At 42.7% G+C, this 24,999-nt stretch overlaps 1 protein-coding gene across 1 annotated transcript; it reads left to right on the top strand.

The window, feature by feature from the left end:
* The first annotated feature begins 14,061 nt into the window (after window positions 1-14,061).
* Window positions 14,062-15,049, top strand: LOC136530334 (protein GOS9-like). The gene is made up of 2 exons (XM_066523095.1): window positions 14,062-14,274; window positions 14,410-15,049. Exons 1-2 carry the CDS (start codon window positions 14,272-14,274, stop codon window positions 14,854-14,856), a joined length of 450 nt encoding a protein of 149 aa, XP_066379192.1. The 5' UTR covers window positions 14,062-14,271; the 3' UTR covers window positions 14,857-15,049.
* Window positions 15,050-24,999: the final 9,950 nt, after the last annotated feature.

Raw genomic sequence — 24,999 nt, 5'->3', positions numbered from 1 at the left:
AGATGGTGAAAATATCTTCCCGACCTCAACAACTCGCTCCAAATTTGGGAGAGGGGGAGGCGGCGAAGAAGTAGTCAATATAATGTCTTATTTGTGCCAGAGGATGAACTACCCCATAACGTTTCCAAGTAACACCAGCCCCTCGAGAGTTGCGTAGTCTATATTCCACTGCATGAACTCGGGCTTCACTGTATGCACCTCGACCCTAGTGTAGTCTGGAGGTATCTTATTATTGTGGTGTAAGCCACTGGGAGGATGTGCCACACCCGTTGTCATCTCCATCACAGTGTTCTACCAACCGCTGAGAATCACCAAGGTGCAACTAGTTGGTTCCCGTATGCGATCGACTAGGGTTGTGGCTACAGTGGAACCTTGGCTGCTAGAAACTTTCGGAGGGCTGCCAACTAATGCCAGTTCTCCCGGTGGCATCTCTAATATCCGTGGCTCCATAGATAGTCCTTGCTCCTCCAGCGCCTTCACAACTAGAGCCTTCACTTGGAGCTCAAGACTAGTCTCCCGATCTCGGCCATGTTTCTTGTACATGTGCCTGTCCTCTTCGAATCCTTGCTTCCAGGTCATCATTTTCCCTAGCCTCCTGGTGCGGCCTGTGTGCTCCTTGTTTCTCAAGCCAAGGCTAAGCTCGTCCCTCTCTCCGGAAGGATTGAATGAGCCCTTCTCCTTGTCTTCAGCATATTTCAGTATCCTTGATACCGCCTCTTGTGTCTCTAGCTTATCAGACTTAAGATTACTGCCAGATGATTCTGTACTCCTCGTATATATCCAATTCTTTGAGCATACCTTCAAATTCATCACATCGATATTCCCAGCAGCTGCGGCCTCTTCGTCTATCTTCCTAAACTGTTCTTCCTTGGCATAGTAGCCACCGAGGCCTAGATGATGTTGGTGTTTGTTCCTCTTCGCCAGCTCGGTGTTACGGGCATTGAGCTCCAATGCCTCCGGTGAAGTCTTCTGAGCCACGAGCTCCTCCCATTGACTAGGAGTTATTTTTGCCGAACTCGTTGAAGGGAGTTAACCCCTTTTGGATATACTTCATGTTGAGCTCCGACCTCCAACGTCGGAATGACTCTCCCATCATCCTAATAGCATTTTTTTTACCAATTCGTGCTTACCCTCTGGAAATCTAAAATTAACCTTCAGCTGCCTATCCCATAGTGCATTCTTTGTGTTCTCTGATACCTCTTTCCAGTTAGGGATTACTGAGTTCAATTTATCTCTTACTAGGGCCCCGATCGCATTACGAAATTTTCCTCTTAATTCCTTTGGCTCAAGGATCTCCCCTGCTGGCCTAACCTCCGTTATCACATAGCATGCCTTATCTAGATATATATTTCCTTTCTATCCCCTTATTTCCTCTTAGGCTTGGTAGTCGTGGTTGTGTCTTGAGTTTGTGGAGCAGAGGCATCGTGATCCATCTCTGTGGCTATTGCCTCTGCTCTCCTTTCCTCTACTCTGTCTTGTCCAGCGAGATATCATGGACGTCGATGTCGTCTTTTCCGAGTTTTAGGAGGGACCTATATATACGATAGGTCAAAGTGTTAGCAAAGGTAACACAGCCAAAGCTTTAGCAAAATTTACAAGCTAAGGCTTTTTCTCTACCTCCTCATTTGGGTCAAAATCCTTGTCCAAATCTTCCTTCGTTGGCCTCCTTCTGGCTTCACGTGGAAAAGGATCCTTGGGACTTTCATATCCCTCTTCTGAGTCATCCTCTTCTTCTTCGCCTTCAGCAGCCTCTCCTGCTCTTCCTTCTGCTCCCCTTTCCTCCTCGTCACACTACTCCTGAGTAAGCATCACTTCTAGATCCTTTTCTAACTTGTTATCGAACTACTCCTGAGTTAGCTAGTCCTCTAGTGCTTGCTCCTCATTGGTTGGGTGCTCATCATGCTCGGGGCATCAGGCTGCACTGTCTAGTGTCCGTGATATTATTTCGTGCTTTGTTCTAATAGATGCAAGAAAGTGTGCTTTAGGTACACGAGAAGGTATAAGAAATCAAAAGGACTATAAGCCAAAGTAGTCCTATAAAACAACAATATATCAAAAAAAGAGTAGTAGCAGTGGTAGAGGCCTCAGAAACATGTCAATCATCATCTGATCTTGAACTTGGAGCATCAAGGCATCATAATAGAGAAGAGAGAAGAAGGTAATGTAGGGGCGGCTGCTAATGATGCCAAGTTCCTCACAATTTCTTGATCATCAGCTCATATTCCATATAATGTATGGACTTGGATAATTTCATCATTGGCAAAACAAAGGAGAGGAGAGGAGAGGGGAGATTTGGCAAAAAAAACAACAGCTGCTTAGCAAACAAAGTGTAGCAGCTGATGGCAAAAGACAGGACAACAAGTCCTGGGTGAGTCCTGGGAGATTTGGCAAAAAAGCAACACCAGCCAATAGTTAGTAGCTAGAGTAGCCACTTAGGAGTAGTAAGTATAAAGTAGTTGAGTAGAGTAAGTGTAGCAGTAGAGTGGTAGTAGTAGAGTAAGATCAGCAGCCACTTAGGAGTAGTAGTAGGAGCATCACTAAAAGAAGAGCAGCAGTAGGAGTAGCAAGTACAGGGAGGAGTAATAGGAGTAGTAAGAGGAGTAGTAGGAGTAGTAAGAGGAGGAGTAGGAGGAGGAGGAGGAGTGGTAGGAGGAGTGGTAGGAGGAGGAGTAGTAGTAGTAGTAGCAACAACAGCCACTACACATCAGCAGTATATAAGCAAAAAAACAGAGAAGGAGTAGTAGTAGGAGCAGGAGGAGTACTAGTAGGAGTAGTGGTAGGAGTAGGAGTAGTAGTAGTAGCAACAGCCACTACACACCAGCAGTATATAAGCAAAAAAACAGAGAAGGAGTAGTAGTAGGAGTAGGAGGAGTACTAGTAGGAGTAGTGGTAGGAGTAGTAGTAGTAGTAGTAGTAGTAAGTAGAAAGCAACACCAGCCAACAGTTACTAGCTAGAAGTAGCAAGTAGTAGTAGTAAGTAGAAAGTAGTAGAGTAGAGTAAGTAGAAAGTAGTAAGTAGAAAGTAGTAGAGTAGAGAAATTGGATACACTATGTCAGCACTCAGTAACCTAACACTACTCAACAGAAATAATGAGAAGTTGGGATAGATCAATATTGTCGAACCGCATGAAATGAGAATTGAGCTGCGTGTTGGCCAGGGTTATCTTCACGACCCATCGTGAGCTTGTTGATGGACAGATAGCGCTAGCAAGAAAGAAAGAACATTGCGTTTGGCAAGGTCTTGTGGAGATGTGGTTATCATGTTGTCAGAAAGACAGCGATGCTGAAGGGTGAAGGGAAAAGAAAAACCTTGCATTTGGGCGGGGACCTTTGTTCCAGTTCATTTGTGCATCATTGTAAACCCAATCAAGTTTCTTTTGTGTTGTCATACTACCTTTTAGTGTTCTCACTAGCCACTGAACAAATAAATCAACTGTAAATCTACAATTAACTGATGTTCTCCGTGATTATTCTCCCTTCTATCTGCTTATACTATAAACTAGTGTGTATGCATGGTTTGCAATTTCTGTACCTTCTTCTTAGCATAGATAGATAGAGCTGTCCATTCTAATAAGCGTTCATGTAGACCTAGGATTTTCAGTAATTTCGGAGATATATACAACACATTAATGCTTTGATAATGTGACTTTGTCCTATTGGAAAGGTAGAGACGGAGAAGAAAACACACATGACGGACTGTAACTTATTAGTCATGACGGTGCATTGTTTTGTACTAGTTAGCTCCTTATTAGTCCTTACTAGTTGGAGCATTGGACCACAAATTGGCAGCGGATTTTGACATATTCAATCACTTCTAATCGGCCAAACAGCTAGATATAAAGATAAAGATATGTACCAATTCAAATTAAGGTAGCAAAATTAGGCGTCGCTCCTTTTTCTCTCAAGCATCAATCAATTAACTGGACACAATGAACCGAGAGGTTTAACAAGAAGCAAGCGCGATAGATTGCACCAAGATGCATGTATTCGAAACTAAAATGGCCGAGCAGCGCTAAACAATACTGTAAACACATACAGTGCTAAACTGAAATTGGAAATGATTATCTAGTTTCTCATCAAACACTTACAGAGCTTAAGTTATGTGGTTTCAGCTAAACACATAGCCTAAGTTCTAGGGATTGCAACAAATGCAAGCTACCTTTTAGTGATGGTGAGTCATGTTATTTCAGACTAATTTATAAAGGTTTGCATCACTAAAAGATTTAAAACAAATTTAAATTATACATAAAAAACAGCAGGCTATCACAAATATGTCGTGGTTACTATCGAGACAAACGAAAACAAGGCCTACTGGAGGCATCCTTGTATGCACGCAATAGAGAAGAGGGAGAGAAAGGGTGAGGAAAATGAGTACCTGCTGTCCTTGTAGATCGAGATGTGATGAGGACTAGTGGAGGCTGAAGACGAGGTGCCGGCGATGCGCATAGGTTGAAGACGGCCGTCAACCACCGATGCGTCGTCGGCGTGCGGGGGCAGGACGCCGGGGGCCGAGCGCGGGGCGCCGGGAGCCTGCGTCGTCAGCGCACGGGGATGGGTGCCGAGGGTCGGGTGCGGGACCGCTGGAGGCTGAAGGTTCCTCGATCGCCGGCGGCGTTGCCGCTCCTCTGGAAACCCTAGGGTGGGTGCGCGGGAGGGAGCGTGGGAGGGGGCGAGGGGGTGCGGGTGTGGGGAGATGCGCAGAGATGGGGGCGGACGCCGGGGGCCAGGTGCGGGACTGTGGGAGGCTGAAGGTTCCTCGCTCACCGGCGGCATCGCCGCTCCTCTAGAAACCCTAGGGCGGGTGCGCGGGTGGGGGCGTGGGGGCGCAGGTGTGGGGAGATGCGCGGAGATGGGGGCGGATGCTGGGGGCTAGGTGCGGGACTACTGGAGGCTGAAGGTTCCTCGCTCGCCGGCGGCATCGCCGCTCCTCTAGAAACCCTAAGGTGGGTGCGCGGGAGGGAGCGAGGGGGCGCAGGTGCGGGGAGATGCGCGGAGATGGGGCGCACGGGTGCGGGGAAGGGGCGCGGGCCGGCATCGGTGGGGAAGGGGCGCGGGCCGACGTCGGTGGGGTAGCCTGACGGCGTCGGAGGAGAAGAGAGCGCCCAAATGAAGACGACACCTGTGCGCCCTCTGTTTTATAGACGGGATGATTTGTACGGGCGGTTCCTGATCCAGCCGCCCCTACAAATGCATTTTTAGGGGCGGTTCCGGATCCAGCCGTCCCTACAAATGCATTTGTAGGGGCGGTTCCTGATCTAGCCGCCCCTACAAATAAATTTGTAGGGGCGGTTCCTGATCCAACCGCCCCTAGAAATATATTTTAATTTTTTAAAGTGTTAATTCTGTATTATAAAAGCAATTGTGTATATATAAAACAATTGTGACCAAAATAAAAGTAATATAAAAACAATTGTGTATATGCACAAATATAATATTTTGTACTATTCTATATATGAAGAAATATATATATAAACAATTGTACTCAAAACAATATAGAAAACAAAAAAAATAAAAAATAAAAATTTAAATTTTAAAACTTCGACTACAATTTTATGACATTAAATGAAATAAAATAAAAATATTGTAAACATAAAAGTTATATAACTCATCAACATGTACAACTTTTATTTTGGTCATCTTGTCATGTGACTTTGTTTGAACGATTCAATTTTGAAATTCAAACAATTTCAATTTGAAACAATATTTTAAAAGAGTAAATAATTTCAGATGAAAAACTCATGAATACCAAAGTTGTAGAACTCATCAATATGTACAACTTTTATTTTGATCATATTTTCATTTGACCAAATTTGAACAGTTAAAATTTTGAATTTTTATAATTGGTAATTTCAAACAAGATTTTGAAACATTAAATGATTTCAACAATAAAAGTCGTAAACATAAAAGTTGTTGAAATCCTCACTATCTACAACTTTTATTTTGGTCACTTCTTCATGTGACAAAGTATTAGTAAACATTGTTCATAAATTCACATATAACTCATAGTTTCATGAGCTATATGAGAAACATGTTGATTTGTGAACAATATTTACTATCACTTTGTCAGATAAAGAAATGATCAAAATAAAAGTTGTAGATCTTGATGAGTTATACAATTTTGGTATTCATTACTTTTTTAGCTGAAATCATTTAATGGTTAAAAATCTTGTTCGAACTTATTATTTTTTTAAATTTGAAAATTTGAAGTGCTCAAACTTTATCAAATGAAAAGAATAACCAAATCAACACACTAACTTGATAGAGCAAGATTTTAGAAAATTTTAGGAAAAAAATCATCACATTTGCAGTTAGTATGAGGGAGAAAGACTAGTTACAAATTTTAACCAGAGATTAAAAAGAAAAATCATAACTATTCATGATGATCAATGATGAACAAGTGTGATTTCTCTTTTTAATCTGTGGCTGAAACTTATAACTAGTTTTTTCTCCCTCATACTAACTCCAAATATGATGGTTTTTTTTCTCTATCATTTTAGTCTAGTCATCTATCTTTGTCACTAATTTTGTACAATTCAAATTTTAAATTTCAGAAAATGATAGCTTCAAACCTGATTTTCAAACACTAAATGATTTCCTACTTTTATCTTGGTCATTTCTTTATTTCATAAAGTGTTAAGTGATTTCATAAAGTTTTAGTAGTAATAGAGTGGATGTTCAAATAGAGTCATCTGGATGTTGCAAAGGGTAGTCTCACACATATGCATAAAATGTAGTCTCACACACATACAAAAATATATAGTCTTAAACACGTACATAAATATATAGTCTCACACGTATGCATAAATGAAGTCTTACAAACACACACTTACACAAACACTACACGTTCAACAACTAGCTAGCCCGCTGTAACGACTTTCCCCTTGACACCTTTTCGTTCCCATGGCATTATGTCTTTGGGGAGGTTCTTTTCCACAACACTGATCTTTTTAGAAAAGTTTGTGAATAGCGGCATCTCATCGTAGTTATTGTAAGCTTCAACATCGTTCACGCCATCAACTCCAATAATGTGCTGTTTTCTGAAGGCAACCACATGCTTTGTCTTCTTCTTCGGGGGGAGATTACTTTGTGGGTCAAACATATAGAAAACATGTGCGCCACGTGAAGCGAGCACCCAAGGGTCATCTTGGTAGCCTAGATTCTCGAGGTCTAGGACTCTCAATCCGATCTCATTCAGTTGGTGTTGTTTGATCCAACGGCATCGAAATAGGGCCACCACTATATCCCTTCCATAGTCAAGTTCCCATATCTCTTCAATGATGCTAAAGTATTGGATCTTTCGCCCCAATCCATCGATAGCCTCTATTCGAACGCCGTTGTTTTGATTCACATATTTACTATCCTTTGTGTGGCTATAGTACGTATACCCATTGATGTCATAAGCATTCCAAGATGTCACTTGTCTCGATGGCCTCTCCGCTAACCTACTGATGGTAATATAGTCTATGGTTTCTCCAGGAAGTATGTTTTAGTCCTTCAACCATGTAGTTAGTCATTGCTTGTGTTGTTTCATGACCCAATCATCCGAACGGCTATTTCTGTCCGCCATAATAATAGCCAAGTGTTCATCAATGTACGGTTGCATCAGTTGTGTACTCTGCAAGACACTGTAATACGCCCGACTCACCTCTTTGTAATCATGGTCGATGAACACTTTTCCACCACTGGTGCCCTTCCTAGCCAGCCTACCCTTGTGACGAGAATCGGGTTTACCAATCCCTTTCTGTACTTTTAGGTACTCTTGATAGCACTTGACGACTTCTTCAGTACTGTAACCCTCTATCATGGAGTGCTCTGGGTATGCTCGCTTATGCACGTATCGACTTAGAACCAACATGAACCGCTCGTAGGACCACATTTCATGCAAGTAGCAAGGGCCCAACGCTTGTATCCGATGAACCATGTGAATCATGAGATGTGGCATTATATCAAAAAAAGCATGAGGTAAACACATCTCCAGTTGATTTTATGTCTCCACCACAAATTCATATAGGTCACTCAGCTCTTGCTTGCCAATCGTCTTTTGTGAGATCTTCGAAAAGAAGTAGCACATGCGGGTGATGGCCATTTTCAAGAACTCTGGCTTTATAGCCCTGATTGCAATAGGTAGAAACACTATCAACATCACATGGCAATCGTGAGCCTTGCAGTGTGTTATTGACAAGTCCTTCAGCGACACTAGCTTCTTCACATTTACTGAAAACCTAGTCGGGACTTTGATCCCCCTCAGAAAAGTGCATATAGCTCTCTTCTCGTCTAGTGTTAGGTTGAAGCATGCCGCGGGCAGAGTGTATTTTCCATTAGCCTCAGGTACCAAGTGAAGCTAGGGCATCACGTTTAGCTGCACCATGTCTTTCCGTGCTTTTACACCATCCTTTGACTTGCCTGTGACCATCAAGGTAGCAATGAGACTCTCAAAGATATTCTTCTGCACGTGCATAACATCAATGGCATGGGGGACCTCCAAGTCTGGCCAATAAGGCAGATACTGAAAGAAGATCGATTGTTTCTTGAAAGGTACTCCTTCGACAGGAGGTGTGCTTCTATCTCTATTCGTCCCATCCGGATTCTTCTTTCCATAGACGACGCGTATGTTTTTCACCATTCTGTACATGTGTTCTCCATTATGACGTCTCTCCGGAGGGGGTTCAATCTCTAGGGCGTTGTCATAAAATCTAAAAAACAATTTGCTACGGTACTTGTGACTTGTCTTTAAGAAGAGTCGGTTCCTTAGGTAAACTATCTTCTTGGATGCATCCAGTTACACCCATGTAGTACCATCCAAGCAAACCAAGCATCCCGTCTTCCCTTTGATCTGTCCAGACAAAGCAAATAGCGTGGAGTAATCATTAGTAGTAACAAATATTATTGCTCTACATATGAAGTCCTCCTTTTGGAACGCATCGTACATTTGCTCCCCATGCCTCCATAGCCTCTCCATTTCTTGCATCAAAGGCTCGAGGAACATGTCTATATCAATGCCTGGTTGTTTAGGGCCAGAAATAAGAATAGTGAGGAAAAGTTATTTTCTCTTTTGACACAACCATGTTGGGATGTTGTATATGGTCAAGATCACTGGCCATGTGCTGTGGTCGCTCATCCTCTCATTGAAGGAATTCATTCCATCGGTGCTCAAGCCAAATCATACATTCCTTGGGTTATCGCTGAATTCTTTGTGCTTCTCATCAAACCTTTGTCACTGACTACAATCAGCCGGGTGTGCAATCTTATCATCATCCACCTTGCGCTCATCATCCCACCATGTCATGAGTGCGGCTTCTTTAGGATTTAGGAAGATACGTCTCAAGCGGTCGATCACTAGCAGGTACCATGTTACCAAGGCAGGAATTCTTCTCTGCTTTGCATCGTTGCCTAATGGAGTGTCCTCTGGGGGCTGAGATTCTTGTACCACCTTTTTTGTACCCTTCTTATTCCTCTTTTTCCCTGTGGAGGCTTCGTCCCCACCTTAAAGGTCATTGTTCTTGTACCGGCTGGCCCCACATCGGGGACATTTCTCCAGTGACTTGAACGTTTCGCCATAAAAAGTATACAGTGGTTGGGACATGTATGGATTTTTTCAACCCCCATTGTCAATGGACTTATGACCTTCTTCGCTTGGTATGTGTTGGTGGGAACTAAGTTGGGTTGTGCCAGCACCCATGACAGGAGATGTAATAGACCATTGAAACTATAGTCTGACTAGCCGTACTTAGCCTTCAGGATGAGCAGCTCAAGCACAAAATGTAGTAATGTCCAATATGTCGGACAACCCTTTTCAACACCATACACAGTCTCCTTCGATGCTTTTGTCACCCTTTCCAAATTTTCTAAACCTTTCGGGCTATTTAGTAAAATCTCTGGTCCAAGGACTTGAATCATGTCCTCCAAATCATCTTCATCCCCGACACATGCTCCACCATCATTATTGGCACCACCTTCGTTGTTACCATCCCAACCACCAGCATCACCACCTTGTTCATTGCCAAACTCGAAATCCATTCGTGCATCAAGCTCTGTTGAATATTGGGACAGGGATTCTATGGTTTCGTCGTCGTATTCCTCCTCATCCTCGTCGTTAACAATAACCGTTTCATCATGATGAATCCACACTGTGTAGTCCTCAACAAATCCTCGTATAATCCAATGTGATATGATGATAGTCACATCTGTCCATGCCATACGGTTCTTGCAATCTTTACATGGGCAAATAATTGTATCCTTATTCTCTTTCAATGTCGTTGCATGCTTCTTTGCGGCTTCAATAAATTTATCCACCTCTTCACGGAAACTTGCCTTGAACCTTAACGAACCATACATCCAAGAGTTCCTGTACTCCATCTTTTACAACAACAACAAAACAAACATTAAAGAACTACTTATTCAGATATATATAAAAATAAAACAAATTAATAATTACTTGAGAATAATTGTATATACTTCAGATATATATGAATATAAATCTAATATAATTACATGAAGCATACAAACACACCATGGTAAAGGAAAATTAATTAATGGCCCATTTATCCATAAATAATTAAAATACATATTTATTGATTACAATAAACAATTTCAAAAGACAACAATTAGCAACAATTATCCTTTACCCAATATCTTTCATACAAACCCTAGTCCAATTTCATCAAACATAAATTAACAAAAACAAAATTAATAAAAAAACCAAACCCTAGATCTAGATCCACATGCACATAAAACATCCATAAAACAAACTAATTGTTCACTAAAATCAAAAAACATGGACTAAATAAGGGTATGATCTTGTTCCCCTCTCTAATTTACCCTAGTACATTTAAAACTTGAGTCTAATTTGCTTCAAAAGTAGCACAAGCACCATAGAAGAGAGGGAAAAACAAAACTCTAATTACTCACTAACCAACCATTAAAACTTCAAAAAAAAGTATGGAATAGCATTTTCTTACCTTCTACAACCTCTCCACCAAAGAATTTGAGACCAAAATCTTCCCCCTTAGTAGAGCAATTTTTGGAAGGTGCCCAAGGCCTCCTCACCTTTTTTTCACGGGTTGGAGTGAGTGACCCGAGGAGGAAGAAGGTGCTGCATCTGTTTTATATGGGGGACATTTGTAGGGGCGGCTGGTGATTGAGCCACCACTACAAATTGGAGCTATAAATATAAGGCCATTTGTAGGGGCGGCTTAATCACCAGCCGCCCCTACAAATAGCATTTTTAGGGGAGCCTGGTGATTGAGCCGCCTCTACAAATCAGAACCCATTTGTAGGGCGGCTCGTAACACGAGCCGCCCCTGCTGTTCCATTTGTAGGGGCGGCTGGTGTCTGGGCACCCGAGCACGCCACTATAGGGGCGGCTCCATCACCAGCCGCCCCTACAAAAAAATCGAACCGTTGCTAAAAATTGTTTTTTACGTAGTGCGATATGGACCACAACTACTTGGAATAAAAACGACTCTTGTGTCTTTTTCCCCTTGCTTGGATTGAGTCTGATGACTTGATATAGCTGGGATAAAACGACAGCGGCGGTAGTTTTAGGGCATGTTTGGATCACCGGACTAAAGTTTAGTCCGCCGTTAGATTAATAGGATAAAAATAGACTAGTTAGAAAAAAATATGAGTTCTACACATCAATTAGCCTCTAGTAGTCCATAATTAGTTCATATTTACGGCTTCTTTTGGCATCTAAAAATGGACTAAAGTGTTTAGTCCATCCGAACAATTCTAGCTAGTCGGATCCCGTCTATAAGTCACCACATCATCTTGAAAGGTCGTTCTACTAGGGCCGTAGCCAACAAGGCATTAGGCTGAACTCAACACAAAAACTAGTGTCTTCCCCTTATATATTATAGTCCTTCTAGACTAATTATAATCTATCGGCAATGAAGCAATAATTACTTTAGGACATTGACTGCCTATAAAAGTGCAATTTAGAATAATGCCCACAGATTAGCAAATTCTTTATGTCGTGCAAAATCATTAGAAATATATAAACATACTTAACTATCCATGAAACAGCGGAAAAGTTCAGTGGAAAAGAAGAATCCCTGCAGGCAGCCCACCTCGCTTGCTAGGGCTCCGCCCTAGCGGCTGCATCCGCTTCGCCATCGCTATCATCGGCGGCAGCTACCTCGCCGGCATCCGCCACCTCCTCCCCACCCCCTACACCTTCTCCGCTCGCCTCCCCACCCCAACAGGTTGTCATGGCCACCTCGCCGCCTGGCCTCCACAGCCTCCCGCGGCGCCACATCTGCGGGATGCGCAATCCCCGCTGCCGTTTCCCCGTTAGATTGGGTAATAAATTGCCCAAGATTTCTATTCATGATTTAATTAATAGACCATTATCTGATCTAGGTTATATTAAGAATAATTTTTATTCTTAATCAATACAACAATAATTTAGTAGTAGGAATATTTAATTATTAAGGTTAGGGAAGGATGAATGATCAAAGACCCATAATATTGTGTTTATTATTTTTTTATGTTTATAAGAAAAATCACGAGAATCGAAAAAACAAAGATGGCATGCCAAATAATAAGGGAAATGGCATGATAGTCCAGAAAATAAACAATGGAAAAAGAAGAAGAAAAACAAAAGGAGGAAATCAGGAAAAGAAGTGGAACGAATACAAAAATGAAAAACGGATCGGACAGTAACTAGTCGGAGATAGTCTTAAAAAATAGAAAAATGCCGAATAGAAGACGGAATAGGAAAAGGAAAAAACCGAATTTACTATGTATAGTAATCGTATTTGGTATGGACTTTATTTTTGTGTAGGAATACGGACTCTTTGGTTAAACATGGACCATACACAATCCAATACGTTTTAGAATCAGACTCCGTATCGCGCTAAATAAGAGCTATTCTAATTTGTATGAGCACGGGTTGTATATATATAAGTCTGGACGAAAGAAACTCTCTATTGTCAATAGTTAGAAGGTGATGGACCAACAAAATAGATGTACGAAAAAATGGTTGAAATTTTTGTCTCTTTATTATTAGGTATAGATATAGATATAGATTTGGTCAACGCTGAAAGAGTTTGACTTATCGGAAAACGAGAACGACAGTTACTCATAGAAGGAGGGAGTACATACGAAAACGGTATGGATATTTTTTAATCGTATTTGAGACCGAATTTGTTTAGTCGAGTTCAGATCTATATGTATCCGAGTCCGAATATTCAACATCTGATACTATATCCATATCCGAAATACTCAAATCGCATATTTATGATGTTAACAGCCAGTCGTATCATATGCGACATAGCTGGCACTATCCATATTCGAATCCAAATCGGAGTAGAAATACTTACGCTGTCCCTAAATATCTGTTGTTTTCGTTTCTAGAGAAACAACTTTGACTAAATATATATTAAAAAATATTAATATTTATGATATATAATTAATATCATTGGAAAGATGCTTGAATATAGTTTTTTAATAAATTTATTTCTGAGATACAAATGTTGCACATATTTTCTATAAATCGAGTCAAATTTATGATACGCACACCAACAATGACAGTTATTTAGGGACGAAGAGAGTATGAAAATAAATATAATATCAATGGTATCCATCCGTACGCGTATCAGAAGTCTTGGGCTCCGTCCGTATGCGTATCCGAAGTCTTCGCCGGTAGAAGCGGCTGATAGTCATGTGTATATAAGCGCGTGTTTAGTTTCTGAAAGTTGGAATATGGGGTTATTGTAGCACTTTTATTTTTATTTGGCAATTAGTGTTCAATCATAGACTAATTAGGCTCAAAACGTTCGTCTCGTAATTTCCCACCAAACTGTGCAATTAATTTTTTTCGTCTATATTTAATGCTCCATGTACGGACCGCAAACATTCGATATGATAGATACTGTAGCACTTTTTGGGAATTTGAGATGGAACTAAACAAGGGCTAATAAGCCATTCGTGCAAGTTTTGGCCGCCGACGACGAGATGCAAGTACATCCAGGTAGCTGGTAGGAGTAGCTTTCATCTGATCCTAGAAGTCAGAAGAGAGAGATACCTGTCGTTGTCCCTGTCGCTGTCCGCGCAGGAAACGTGGTTCCTTGTACGTGGAGGCCGCACAGCCGCGCAAACCAACAACCACAAGATCACTGCGCGTCCAAATTTGAGCTTTCTCTATCTGGTTTCTAGTGCCAACTACCCAGGTATAAGCTTAGCTTGTGCCTGCAATACTGCATCCCTCCTCCCTCGGCTCGTTCCTTCAGTTCTCTGGGGCCGACGGTGACGTGAGCTCGCGACGGCGACATGGTCTCCTTCGTTCCTCTCTCCTCATCTCCTGTTGCTATTGCTAGCTCCACCACCGTGCCATCGATCTTGTCCACTGGAGCTGACAATGCAAATGAACCTTATCTGCTCATTTATTTCCCTCTGTCCTGCCCGCAGAGCTCGGTGGTGAAGCTTGGGCCGTGGGGCAGCGGCGACCACGGCAGCGCCTACGACATCACGGTGGCGCCGCAGCGGCTGGAGAGCATCTCCCTGCGCTGGGGCAAGATCATCGACTGCATCTCCTTCTCCTACCTTGACCGGGACGGCAAGCTGCACACCGCCGGGCCCTGGGGCGGCGCCGGAGGTGTGAGCGAGGACACCATCACCCTGGGCGCTTCCGAGTACGTGACGGAGGTGGCCGGGTCGGTCGGCCCCATCGGGGAGCTCACCCACACCATCACCTCGCTCAAGTTCGTCACCAACCGCGCCACGTACGGGCCCTTCGGCCGCGGCGATGGCACGGCCTTCAACGTCCCCGTGCTCAACAACGGCAGCGTCGTCGGCATGTTCGCTCGCGCGGACCAATACCTCGACGCCATTGGCTTCTACGTCCTCCCCTTCTGATTTCTTTGCATTGTTCGGATCGGATCAATCGATCCACCACCGGCAGCCGGCAGGAGCCGCGCGCGCGCCGGCCGCCTGGATGATCGCAACGGCTGGTGTGTCTTGTCGGAAGAAGAGATCATGATGCACACGTGCGTGCACAGTGATGATCGATGTGTGGTGTTATTTCGATGATCCATGTATGTTCCCATCCCGTTCTCTGGGCCCGGCACTACTAAAAAAGCATTTTAGGAACGGCCGGTAACTTTTGTAGGAACAGTTTGCTCAGCCGCCCCAACACAAGGGTCTTTACAAATCATGTATTTGTAGGGCCGGTTCTCAGGCCGTCCCTACAAATTAATTTGTAGGAGCGGCTCGTATTACCAGCCGTCCTTACAAATTGATTTATAGGGGCGGCTTGTATTTCCAGCCGTCCCTACAAACATGTATTTGTAGGGGCGGTTCAATCTAGAACCGCCCCTACAGTATGTTTCTCCACAAAAAAAAAATTAAATTTACAATTCAAAATCGCGTTGCCGAACGTCCCACGACCAACGTTCCGAACCGCGTTCGCGTTGCCGAACGCTCTGCGACCAACATTCCGAACCGCGTTCGCGTTGCTGAACGCCCCGCGACCAGCGTTCCGAACCGCATTCGCATTGCCGAACGCCCCGCGACCAGCGTTCGCGTTGCCGAACGCCCCGCGACCGCGACTACAAGCACAAGAGTATTCTATAAACTACAATTACAAGTCCAATTCACAAGAATATATACAATCCATCATTAAATATATAAATTCCATATATATTGTTATCAACATCCTAGAGCTAGTCTTTCAGTCTCACGAAGGTGTTGGTACTGAGGATTTGTACCTAACTCAGACTCTCGGTCATGGTAGACGCCTCTGACGTGTACAATCTGGTCTAATATGAAGTTGCAAAGGTCATCGACGAGCTCTAAGAGTTAGTCATCCTTGTATAAGTCTCTTTTCATTCCTTTCTCTTCTCTCCACTATAAGAGAACAAGTTTCGGTTTAGTATTTCATACCATTTACGAAGTTTTTATACTACGGGTGAAGAGGTTCAAACTTACCCTTAAGGAATGTCTCCTGTAGGCACCGGTGTTACTCATTATAGAACATATATAGTATCCACAATGTACACTCCCAGGCTTCTGCTTGGGGCACTGTGTGTTTTGCATATGAAAATGTTAAGTAATGCTTTTGACAGCCATATAATGGAGTACTGAAGAAGTAAGTTACACTTACCACACATAGTATTTTTATAGCCAGCTTTTCCTTCCTTGCTGGATCATGCCTTCCATGATGATCAGTGACATAGAACCTAAATGCCCTATTCGAATTATTTTAGCAAATATAACTGTTAGTATTCAAAAGTGAACGTTACAAGTATGTATACAAACATATAAGCTAATGAGGATTGTCGATATGTATACATCTTGAGAATCGATATGAAGTCTTTGTATGTCGCCAGGTCCTTATCTAATGAATCAAAGACCCATGCCATGCTCCTCCCGACATCGACGGCTATACAAATCCAGTGGTTGCTGCATGGATTTAATCATAGAACTAGATAAGCTCTTTTGCATCGAATAAAATATATCGAACAAAGCTTTAAGTACAGAGTTGAGCTTACTCGAAGTTGTATGGTAGCCATATAGTAGAGTGTTGTTGGAGATTTTTGAAAGCCAGGGCAATGTATATCGTAACCTTAAGGGACTCTTTCCTTAGTTTCGCCGTACGGATGTGCTCTTTCTCCCGAAGAGTCTTTGCAGCAGCTAGCTCTTTAGCATCAAGTGTCCACCATTTGGGGTAATTGAAATTTGTTTGGGCTATAGCTTGAGGGTCCACATACCCGACTTTTACACTTGGCATTTGTTTGACAATGTGCACTTGCATTCTACAAATCACGGCGTGGGTTAGTTACAACAAAATTCAAAGATTACATTCATATCATATCGAGAGGATAAGGACTTACAGGCACCACATGCGAATTAGATTCATCTCCATTTCTCCCAGGTGAAAGCATGTTTGCATGTCATTGAAGTCAAAGACAATTTTCCCGGCTGGGCTTCCAAATGTGCCGATGGAAAAGCATGCTTGTATGATATTTATGCTCGTTGGGTGAACACGCAAGTGCCAATCATGGAACCTTCTCATTCCAAGTGGTAGGCGCTGGATGTCCTGGTTTGGTAGGAAGGGCTTGCCTCTTTCATATGTTTTTAGGGAATCCTTTGATCATTTGATGGCATCAACATTTGGATACTGCTTTGCAATTTGGTGGAGTTTGCTAGTGACGGCCTCCTTAGAACCCCGTGATGGGACTTTTTAACTTGGTTCTCAGGCTTGAACTGGTCATGGAAATACCACTTGTACATTGACGGGACGTCTTTGATCGGAACATAAATTGGCCTTACGGTGATTGGATGCTTCTTTCGAAGTTTCCATTCAGGCACGTCCTCATCTTCTTGTGCTGCAGCTTCTTCAGGAGGCACTCGTTGTTCATGTATCGACTATGCTTGTTGAGAGGACTGTGGTATCTCATAATGCACTTGCTCGGTATGAGCTGGAGAAGGTTGTGGCATCTCATCAGGCACATGCTCGCTAGGAGGCGGGGAAGAATGTGGCATCTCAGGAATGTGGAGGTCACGAGACGGTGAAAATATCTTCCCGACCTCAACAACTCGCTCCAAATTTGGGAGAGGGGGAGGCGGCGAAGAAGTAGTCAATATAATGTCCTATTTATGCCAGAGGATGAACTACCCCATAACGTCACCAAGTAACACCAGCCCCTCGGGAGTTGCGTAGTCTATATTCCACTGCATGAACTCGGGCTTCACTGTATGCACCTCGACCCTAGTGTAGTCCAGAGGTATCTTATTATTGTGGTGTAAGCCACCGGGAGGATGTGCCACACCCATTGTCATCTCCATCATAGTGTTATACCGACCGCTGAGAAACACCAAGGTGCAACTAGTTGGTTCCCGTATGCGATCGACTAGGGTTGTGGCTGCAGTGGAACCTTGGCTGCTAGAAACTTTCGGAGGGCTGCCAACTAATGCCAGTTCTCCCGGCGGCATCTCTAATATCCGTGGCTCCATAGATAGTCCTTGCTCCTCCAGCGCCTTCGCAACTAGAGCCTTCACTTGGAGCTCAAGACTAGTCTCCCGATCTCAGCCATGTTTCTTGTACATGTGCCTGTCCTCTTCGAATCCTTGCTTCCAGGTCGTCATTTTCCCTAGCCTCCTGGTGCGCCCTATATGCTCCTTGTTTCTCAAGCCAAGGCTAAGCTCGTCCCTCTCTCTAGAAGGATTGAATGAGCCCTTCTCCTTGTCTTCAGCATATTTCAGTATCCTTGATACCGCCTCTTGTGTCTCTGGCTTATCAGACTTAAGATTACTGCCAGATGATTCTGTACTCCTCGCATATATCCAATTCTTTAAGCGTACCTTCAAATTTATCACATCGATATTCCCAACAGCTGCGGCCTCTTCGTCTATCTTCCTAAACTGTTCTTCCTTGGCATAGTAGCCACCGAGGCCTAGATGATGTTGGTGTTTGTTCCTCTTCGCCAACTCGGTGTTACGGGCATTGAGCTCCAATGCCTCCGGTAAAGTCTTCTGAGCCACGAGCTCCTCCCATTGACTAGGAGTTATTTTTGCCGAACTCGTTGAAGGGAGTTAACCCCTTTTGGATATACTTCGTGTTGAGCTCCGACCTCCAACGTCGGAATAACTCTCCCATCATCCTAATAGCATTTTTTTACCAATTCGTGCTTACCCTCTAGAAATCTAAAATTAACCTTCAGCTGCCTATCCCATAGTGCATTCTTTGTGTTCTCTGATACCTCTTTCCAGTTAGGGATTGCTGAGTTCAATTTATCTCTTACTAGGGCCCCGATCGCATTACGAAATTTTCCTCTTAATTCCTTCGGCTCAAGGATCTCCCCTGCTGGCCCAACCTCCGTTATCACATAGCATGCCTTATCTAGATATATATTTCCTTTTCCATCCCCTTGTTTCCTCTTAGGCTTGGTAGTCATGGTTGTGTCTTGAGTTTGTGGAGCAGAGGCATCGTGATCCGTCTCTGTGGCTATTGCCTCTGCTCTCCTTTCCTCTACTCTGTCTTGTCCAGCGAGATATCGTGGACGTCGATGTCGTCTTTTCTGAGTTTTAGGAGGGACCTGTATATACGATAGGTCAAAGTGTTAGCAGAGGTAACACAGCCAAAGCTTTAGCAAAATTTACAAGCTAAGGCTTTTTCCCTACCTCCTCATTTTGGTCAAAATCCTTATCCAAATCTTCCTTCGTTGGCCTCCTTCTGGCTTCACATGGGAAAGGGTCCTTGGGACTTTCATATCCCTCTTCTGAGTCATCCTCTTCTTCTTCGCCTTCAGCAGCCTCTCCTGCTCTTCCTTCTGCTCCCCTTTCCTCCTCGTCACACTACTCCTAAGTAAGCATCACTTCTAGATCCTTTTCTAACTTGTTATCGAACTACTCCTGAGTTAGCTAGTCCTCTAGTGCTTGCTCCTCATTGGTTGGGTGCTCATCATGCTCGGGGCATCAGGCTGCACTGTCTAGTGTCCGTGATATTATTTTGTGCTTTGTTCTAATAGATGCAAGAAAGTGTGCTTTAGGTACACGAGAAGGTATAAGAAATCAAAAGGACTATAAGCCAAAGTAGTCCTATAAAACAACAATATATCAAAAAAAGAGTAGTAGCAGTGGTAGAGGCCTCAGAAACATGTCAATCATCATCTGATCTTGAACTTGGAGCATCAAGGCATCATAATAGAGAAGAGAGAAGAAGGTAATGTAGGGGCGGCTGCTAATGATGCCAAGTTCCTCACAATTTCTTGATCATCAGCTCATATTCCATATAATGTATGGACTTGGATAATTTCATCATTGGCAAAACAAAGGAGAGGAGAGGAGAGGGGAGATTTGGCAAAAAAAAACAACAGCTGCTTAGCAAACAAAGTGTAGCAGCTGATGGCAAAAGACAGGACAACAAGTCCTGGGTGAGTCCTGGGAGATTTGGCAAAAAAGCAACACCAGCCAACAGTTAGTAGCTAGAGTAGCCACTTAGGAGTAGTAAGTATAAAGTAGTTGAGTAGAGTAAGTGTAGCAGTAGAGTGGTAGTAGTAGAGTAAGATCAGCAGCCACTTAGGAGTAGTAGTAGGAGCATCACTAAAAGAAGAGCAGCAGTAGGAGTAGTAAGTACAGGGAGGAGTAATAGGAGTAGTAAGAGGAGTAGTAGGAGTAGTAAGAGGAGGAGTAGGAGGAGGAGGAGGAGTGGTAGGAGGAGTGGTAGGAGGAGGAGTAGTAGTAGTAGCAACAACAGCCACTACACACCAGCAGTATATAAGCAAAAAAACAGAGAAGGAGTAGTAGTAGGAGCAGGAGGAGTACTAGTAGGAGTAGTGGTAGGAGTAGGAGTAGTAGTAGTAGCAACAGCCACTACACACCAGTAGTATATAAGCAAAAAAACAGAGAAGGAGTAGTAGTAGGAGTAGGAGGAGTACTAGTAGGAGTAGTGGTAGGAGTAGTAGTAGTAGTAGTAGTAAGTAGAAAGCAACAGCAGCCAACAGTTACTAGCTAGAAGTAGCAAGTAGTAGTAGTAAGTAGAAAGTAGTAGAGTAGAGTAAGTAGAAAGTAGTAAGTAGAAAGTAGTAGAGTAGAGAAATTGGATACACTATGTCAGCACTCAGTAACCTAACACTACTCAACAGAAATAATGAGAAGTTGGGATAGATCAATATTGTCGAACCGCGTGAAATGAGAATTGAGCTGCGTGTTGGCCAGGGTTATCTTCACGACCCATCGTGAGCTTGTTGATAGACAGATAGCGATAGCAAGAAAGAAAGAACATTGCGTTTGGCAAGGTCTTGTGGAGATGTGGTTATCATGTTGTCAGAAAGACAGTGATGCTGAAGGGTGAAGGGAAAAGAAAAACCTTGCATTTGGGCGGGGACCTTTGTTCCAATTCATTTGTGCATCATTGTAAACCCAATCAAGTTTCTTTTGTGTTGTCATACTACCTTTTAGTGTTCTCACTAGCCACTGAACAAATAAATCAACTGTAAATCTACAATTAACTGATGTTCTCCGTGATTATTCTCCCTTCTATCTGCTTATACTATAAACTAGTGTGTATGCATGGTGTGCAATTTCTGTACCTTCTTCTTAGCATAGATAGATAGAGCTGTCCGTTCTAATAAGCGTTCATGTAGACCTAGGATTTTCAGTAATTTCGGAGATATATACAACACATTAATGCTTTGATAATGTGACTTTGTCCTATTGGAAAGGTAGAGACGGAGAAGAAAACACACATGACGGACTGTAACTTATTAGTCATGACGGTGCATTGTTTTGTACTAGTTAGCTCCTTATTAGTCCTTACTAGTTGGAGCATTGGACCACAAATTGGCAGCGGATTTTGACATATTCAATCACTTCTAATCGGCCAAACAGCTAGATATAAAGATAAAGATATGTACCAATTCAAATTAAGGTAGCAAAATTAGGCATCGCTCCTTTCTCTCTCAAGCATCAATCAATTAACTGGACACAATGAACCGAGAGGTTTAACAAGAAGCAAGCGCGATAGATTGCACCAAGATGCATGTATTCGAAACTAAAATGGCCGAGCAGTGCTAAACAATACTGTAAACACATACAGTGCTAAACTGAAATTGGAAATGATTATCTAGTTTCTCAACAAACACTTACAGAGCTTGAGTTATGTGGTTTCAGCTAAACACATAGCCTAAGTTCTAGGGATTGCAACAAATGCAAGCTACCTTTTAGTGATGGTGAGTCATGTTATTTCAGACTAATTTATAAAGGTTTGCATCACTAAAAGATTTAAAACAAATTTAAATTATACATAAAAAACAGCAGGCTATCACAAATATGTCGTGGTTACTGTCGAGACAAACGAAAACAAGGCCTACTGGAGGCGTCCTTGTATGCACGCAATAGAGAAGAGGGAGAGAAAGGGTGAGGAAAATGAGTACCTGCTGTCCTTGTAGATCGAGATGTGGTGAGGACTAGTGGAGGCTGAAGACGAGGTGCCGGCGACGCGCACAGGTTGAAGATGGCCGTCAACCACCGATGCGTCGTCGGCGTGCGGGGGTAGGACGCCCGGGGCCGAGCGCGGGGCACCGGGAGCCTACGTCGTCAGTGCGCGGGGACGGGTGCCGAGGGTCGGGTGCGGGACCGCTGGAGGCTGAAGGTTCCTCGATCGCCGGCGGCGTCGCCGCTCCTCTGGAAACCCTAGGGCGGGTGCGCGGGAGGGGGCGTGGGAGGGGGCGGGGGGGCGCGGGTGTGGGGAGATGCGCGGAGATGGGGGCGGACGCCGGGGGCTAGGTGCGGGACTGCTGGAGGCTGAAGGTTCCTCGCTCGCCGGCGGCATCGCCGCTCCTCTAGAAACCCTAGGGCGGGTGCGTGGGAGGGGGCGTGGGGGCGCGGGTGTGGGGAGATGCGCGGAGATGGGGGCGGACGCTGGGGGCCAGGTGCGGGACTACTGGAGGCTGAAGGTTCCTCGCTCGTCGGCGGCATCGCCGCTCCTCTAGAAACCCTAGGGTGGGTGCGCGGGAGGGAGCGAGGGGGCGCGGGTGTGGGGAGATGCGCGGAGATGGGGCGCACGGGTGCAGGGAAGGGCGCGTGACGGCATCGGCGGGAAGGGGCGTGGGCCGGCGTCGGTGGGGCAGCCTGGCGGCGTCGGAGGAGAAGAGAGCGCCCAAATGAAGACGACATCCGTGCGCCCTCTGTTTTATAGACGGGATGATTTGTACGGGCGGTTCCTGATCCAGCCGCCCCTACAAATGCATTTTTAGGGGCGGTTCCTGATACAGCCGCCCTACAAATGCATTTGTAGGGGCGGTTCCTGATCTAGCCGCCCCTAGAAATATATTTTAATTTTTTAAAGTGTTAATTCTGTATTATAAAAACAATTGTGTATATATAAAACAATTGTGACCAAAATAAAAGTAATATAAAAACAATTGTGTATATGCACAAATATAATATTTTGTACTATTCTATATATGAAGAAATATATATATATATAAACAATTGTACTCAAAACAATATAGAAAACAAAAAAAAATAAAAATTAAAAAATTTGAATTTTAAAACTTCGACTACAATTTTATGACATTAAATGAAATAAAATAAAAATGTTGTAAACATAAAAGTTGTATAACTCATCAACATGTACAACTTTTATTTTGGTCATCTTGTCATGTGACTTTGTTTGAACGATTCAAATTTTGAAATTCAAACAATTTCAACTTGAAACAATATTTTAAAAGAGTAAATAATTTCAGATGAAAAACTCATGAATACCAAAGTTGTAGAACTCATCAATATGTACAACTTTTATTTTGATCATATTTTCATTTGACCAAATTTGAACAGTTAAAATTTTGAATTTTAATAATTGGTAACTTCAAACAAGATTTTGAAACATTAAATGATTTCAACAATAAAAGTCGTGAACATAAAAGTTGTTGAAATCCTCATTATCTATAACTTTTATTTTGGTCACTTCTTCATATGAAAAAGTATTAGTAAACATTGTTCATAAATTCACATATAACTCATAGTTTCATGAGCTATACGAGAAACATATTGATTTGTGAATAATATTTACTATCAATTTGTCAGATAAAGAAATGATCAAAATAAAAGTTGTAGATCTTGATGAATTATACAACTTTGGTATTCATTACTTTTTTAGCTAAAATCATTTAATGGTTAAAAATCTCGTTTGAACTTATTATTTTTTTAAATTTGAAAATTTAAAGTGCTCAAACTTTGTCAAATGAAAAGAATAACCAAATCAACACACTAACTTGATAGAGCAAGATTTTAGAAAATTTTAGGAAAAAAATCATCATATTTGGAGTTACTATGAGGGAGAAAGACTAGTTACAAATTTTAACCAGAGATTAAAAAGAAAAATCATAACTGTTCATGATGATCAATGATGAACAAGTGTGATTTCTCTTTTTAATCTGTGGCTGAAACTTATAACTAGTTTTTCTCCCTCATACTAACTCCAAATATGATGGTTTTTTCCCCTATCATTTTAGTCTAGTCATCTATCTTTATCACTAATTTTGAATAATTCAAATTTTAAATTTCAGAAAATGATAGTTTCAAACCTGATTTTCAAACACTAAATGATTTCCTACTTTTATCTTGGTCATTTCTTTATTTCATAAAGTGTTAAGTGATTTCATAAAGTTTTAGTAGTAATAGAGTGGATGTTCAAATAGAGTCATCTGGATGTTGCAAAGGGTAGTCTCACACATATGCATAAAATGTAGTCTCACACACATACAAAAATATATAGTCTTAAACACGTACATAAATATATAGTCTCACACGCATGCATAAATGAAGTCTTACAAACACACACTTACACAAAAACTACATGTTCAACAACTAGCTAGCCCGCTGTAACGACTTTCCCCTTGACACATTTTCGTTCCCATGGCATTATGTCTTTGGGGAGGTTCTTTTCCACAACACTGATCTTTTTAGGAAAGTTTGTGAATAGCGGTATCTCATTGTAGTTATTGTAAGCTTCAACATCGTTCACGCCATCAACTCCAATAATGTGCTGTTTTCCGGAGGCAACCACATGCTTTGTCTTCTTCTTCGGAGGGAGATTACTTTATGGGTCAAACATATAGAAAACATGTGCGACACGTGAAGCAAGCACCTAAGGGTCATCTTGGTAGCCTAGATTCTCGAGGTCTAGGACTCTCAATCCGATCTCGTTCAGTTGGTGTTGTTTGATCCAACGGCATCGAAATAGGGCCATCGCTATATCCCTTCCATAGTCAAGTTCCCATATCTCTTCAATGATGCCAAAGTATTGGATCTTTCGCCCCAATCCATCGATAGCCTCTATTCGAACGCCGTTGTTTTGATTCACATATTTACTATCCTTTGTGTGGCTATAGTACGTATACCCATTGATGTCATAAGCATTCCAAGATGTCACTTGTCTTGATGGCCCCTCCGCTAACCTACTGATGGTAATATAGTCTATGGTTTCTCCAGGTAGTATGTTTTGGTCCTTCAACCATGTAGTTAGTCGTTGCTTCTGTTGTTTCATGACTCAAT

This window comes from Miscanthus floridulus, chromosome 2, assembly GCF_019320115.1.
Source record: "Miscanthus floridulus cultivar M001 chromosome 2, ASM1932011v1, whole genome shotgun sequence".
In the NCBI taxonomy this organism is placed as follows: domain Eukaryota; kingdom Viridiplantae; phylum Streptophyta; class Magnoliopsida; order Poales; family Poaceae; genus Miscanthus; species Miscanthus floridulus.
Note: the sequence above shows the minus strand (reverse complement) of the source record. Positions and strands in the feature narration are given on the sequence as shown.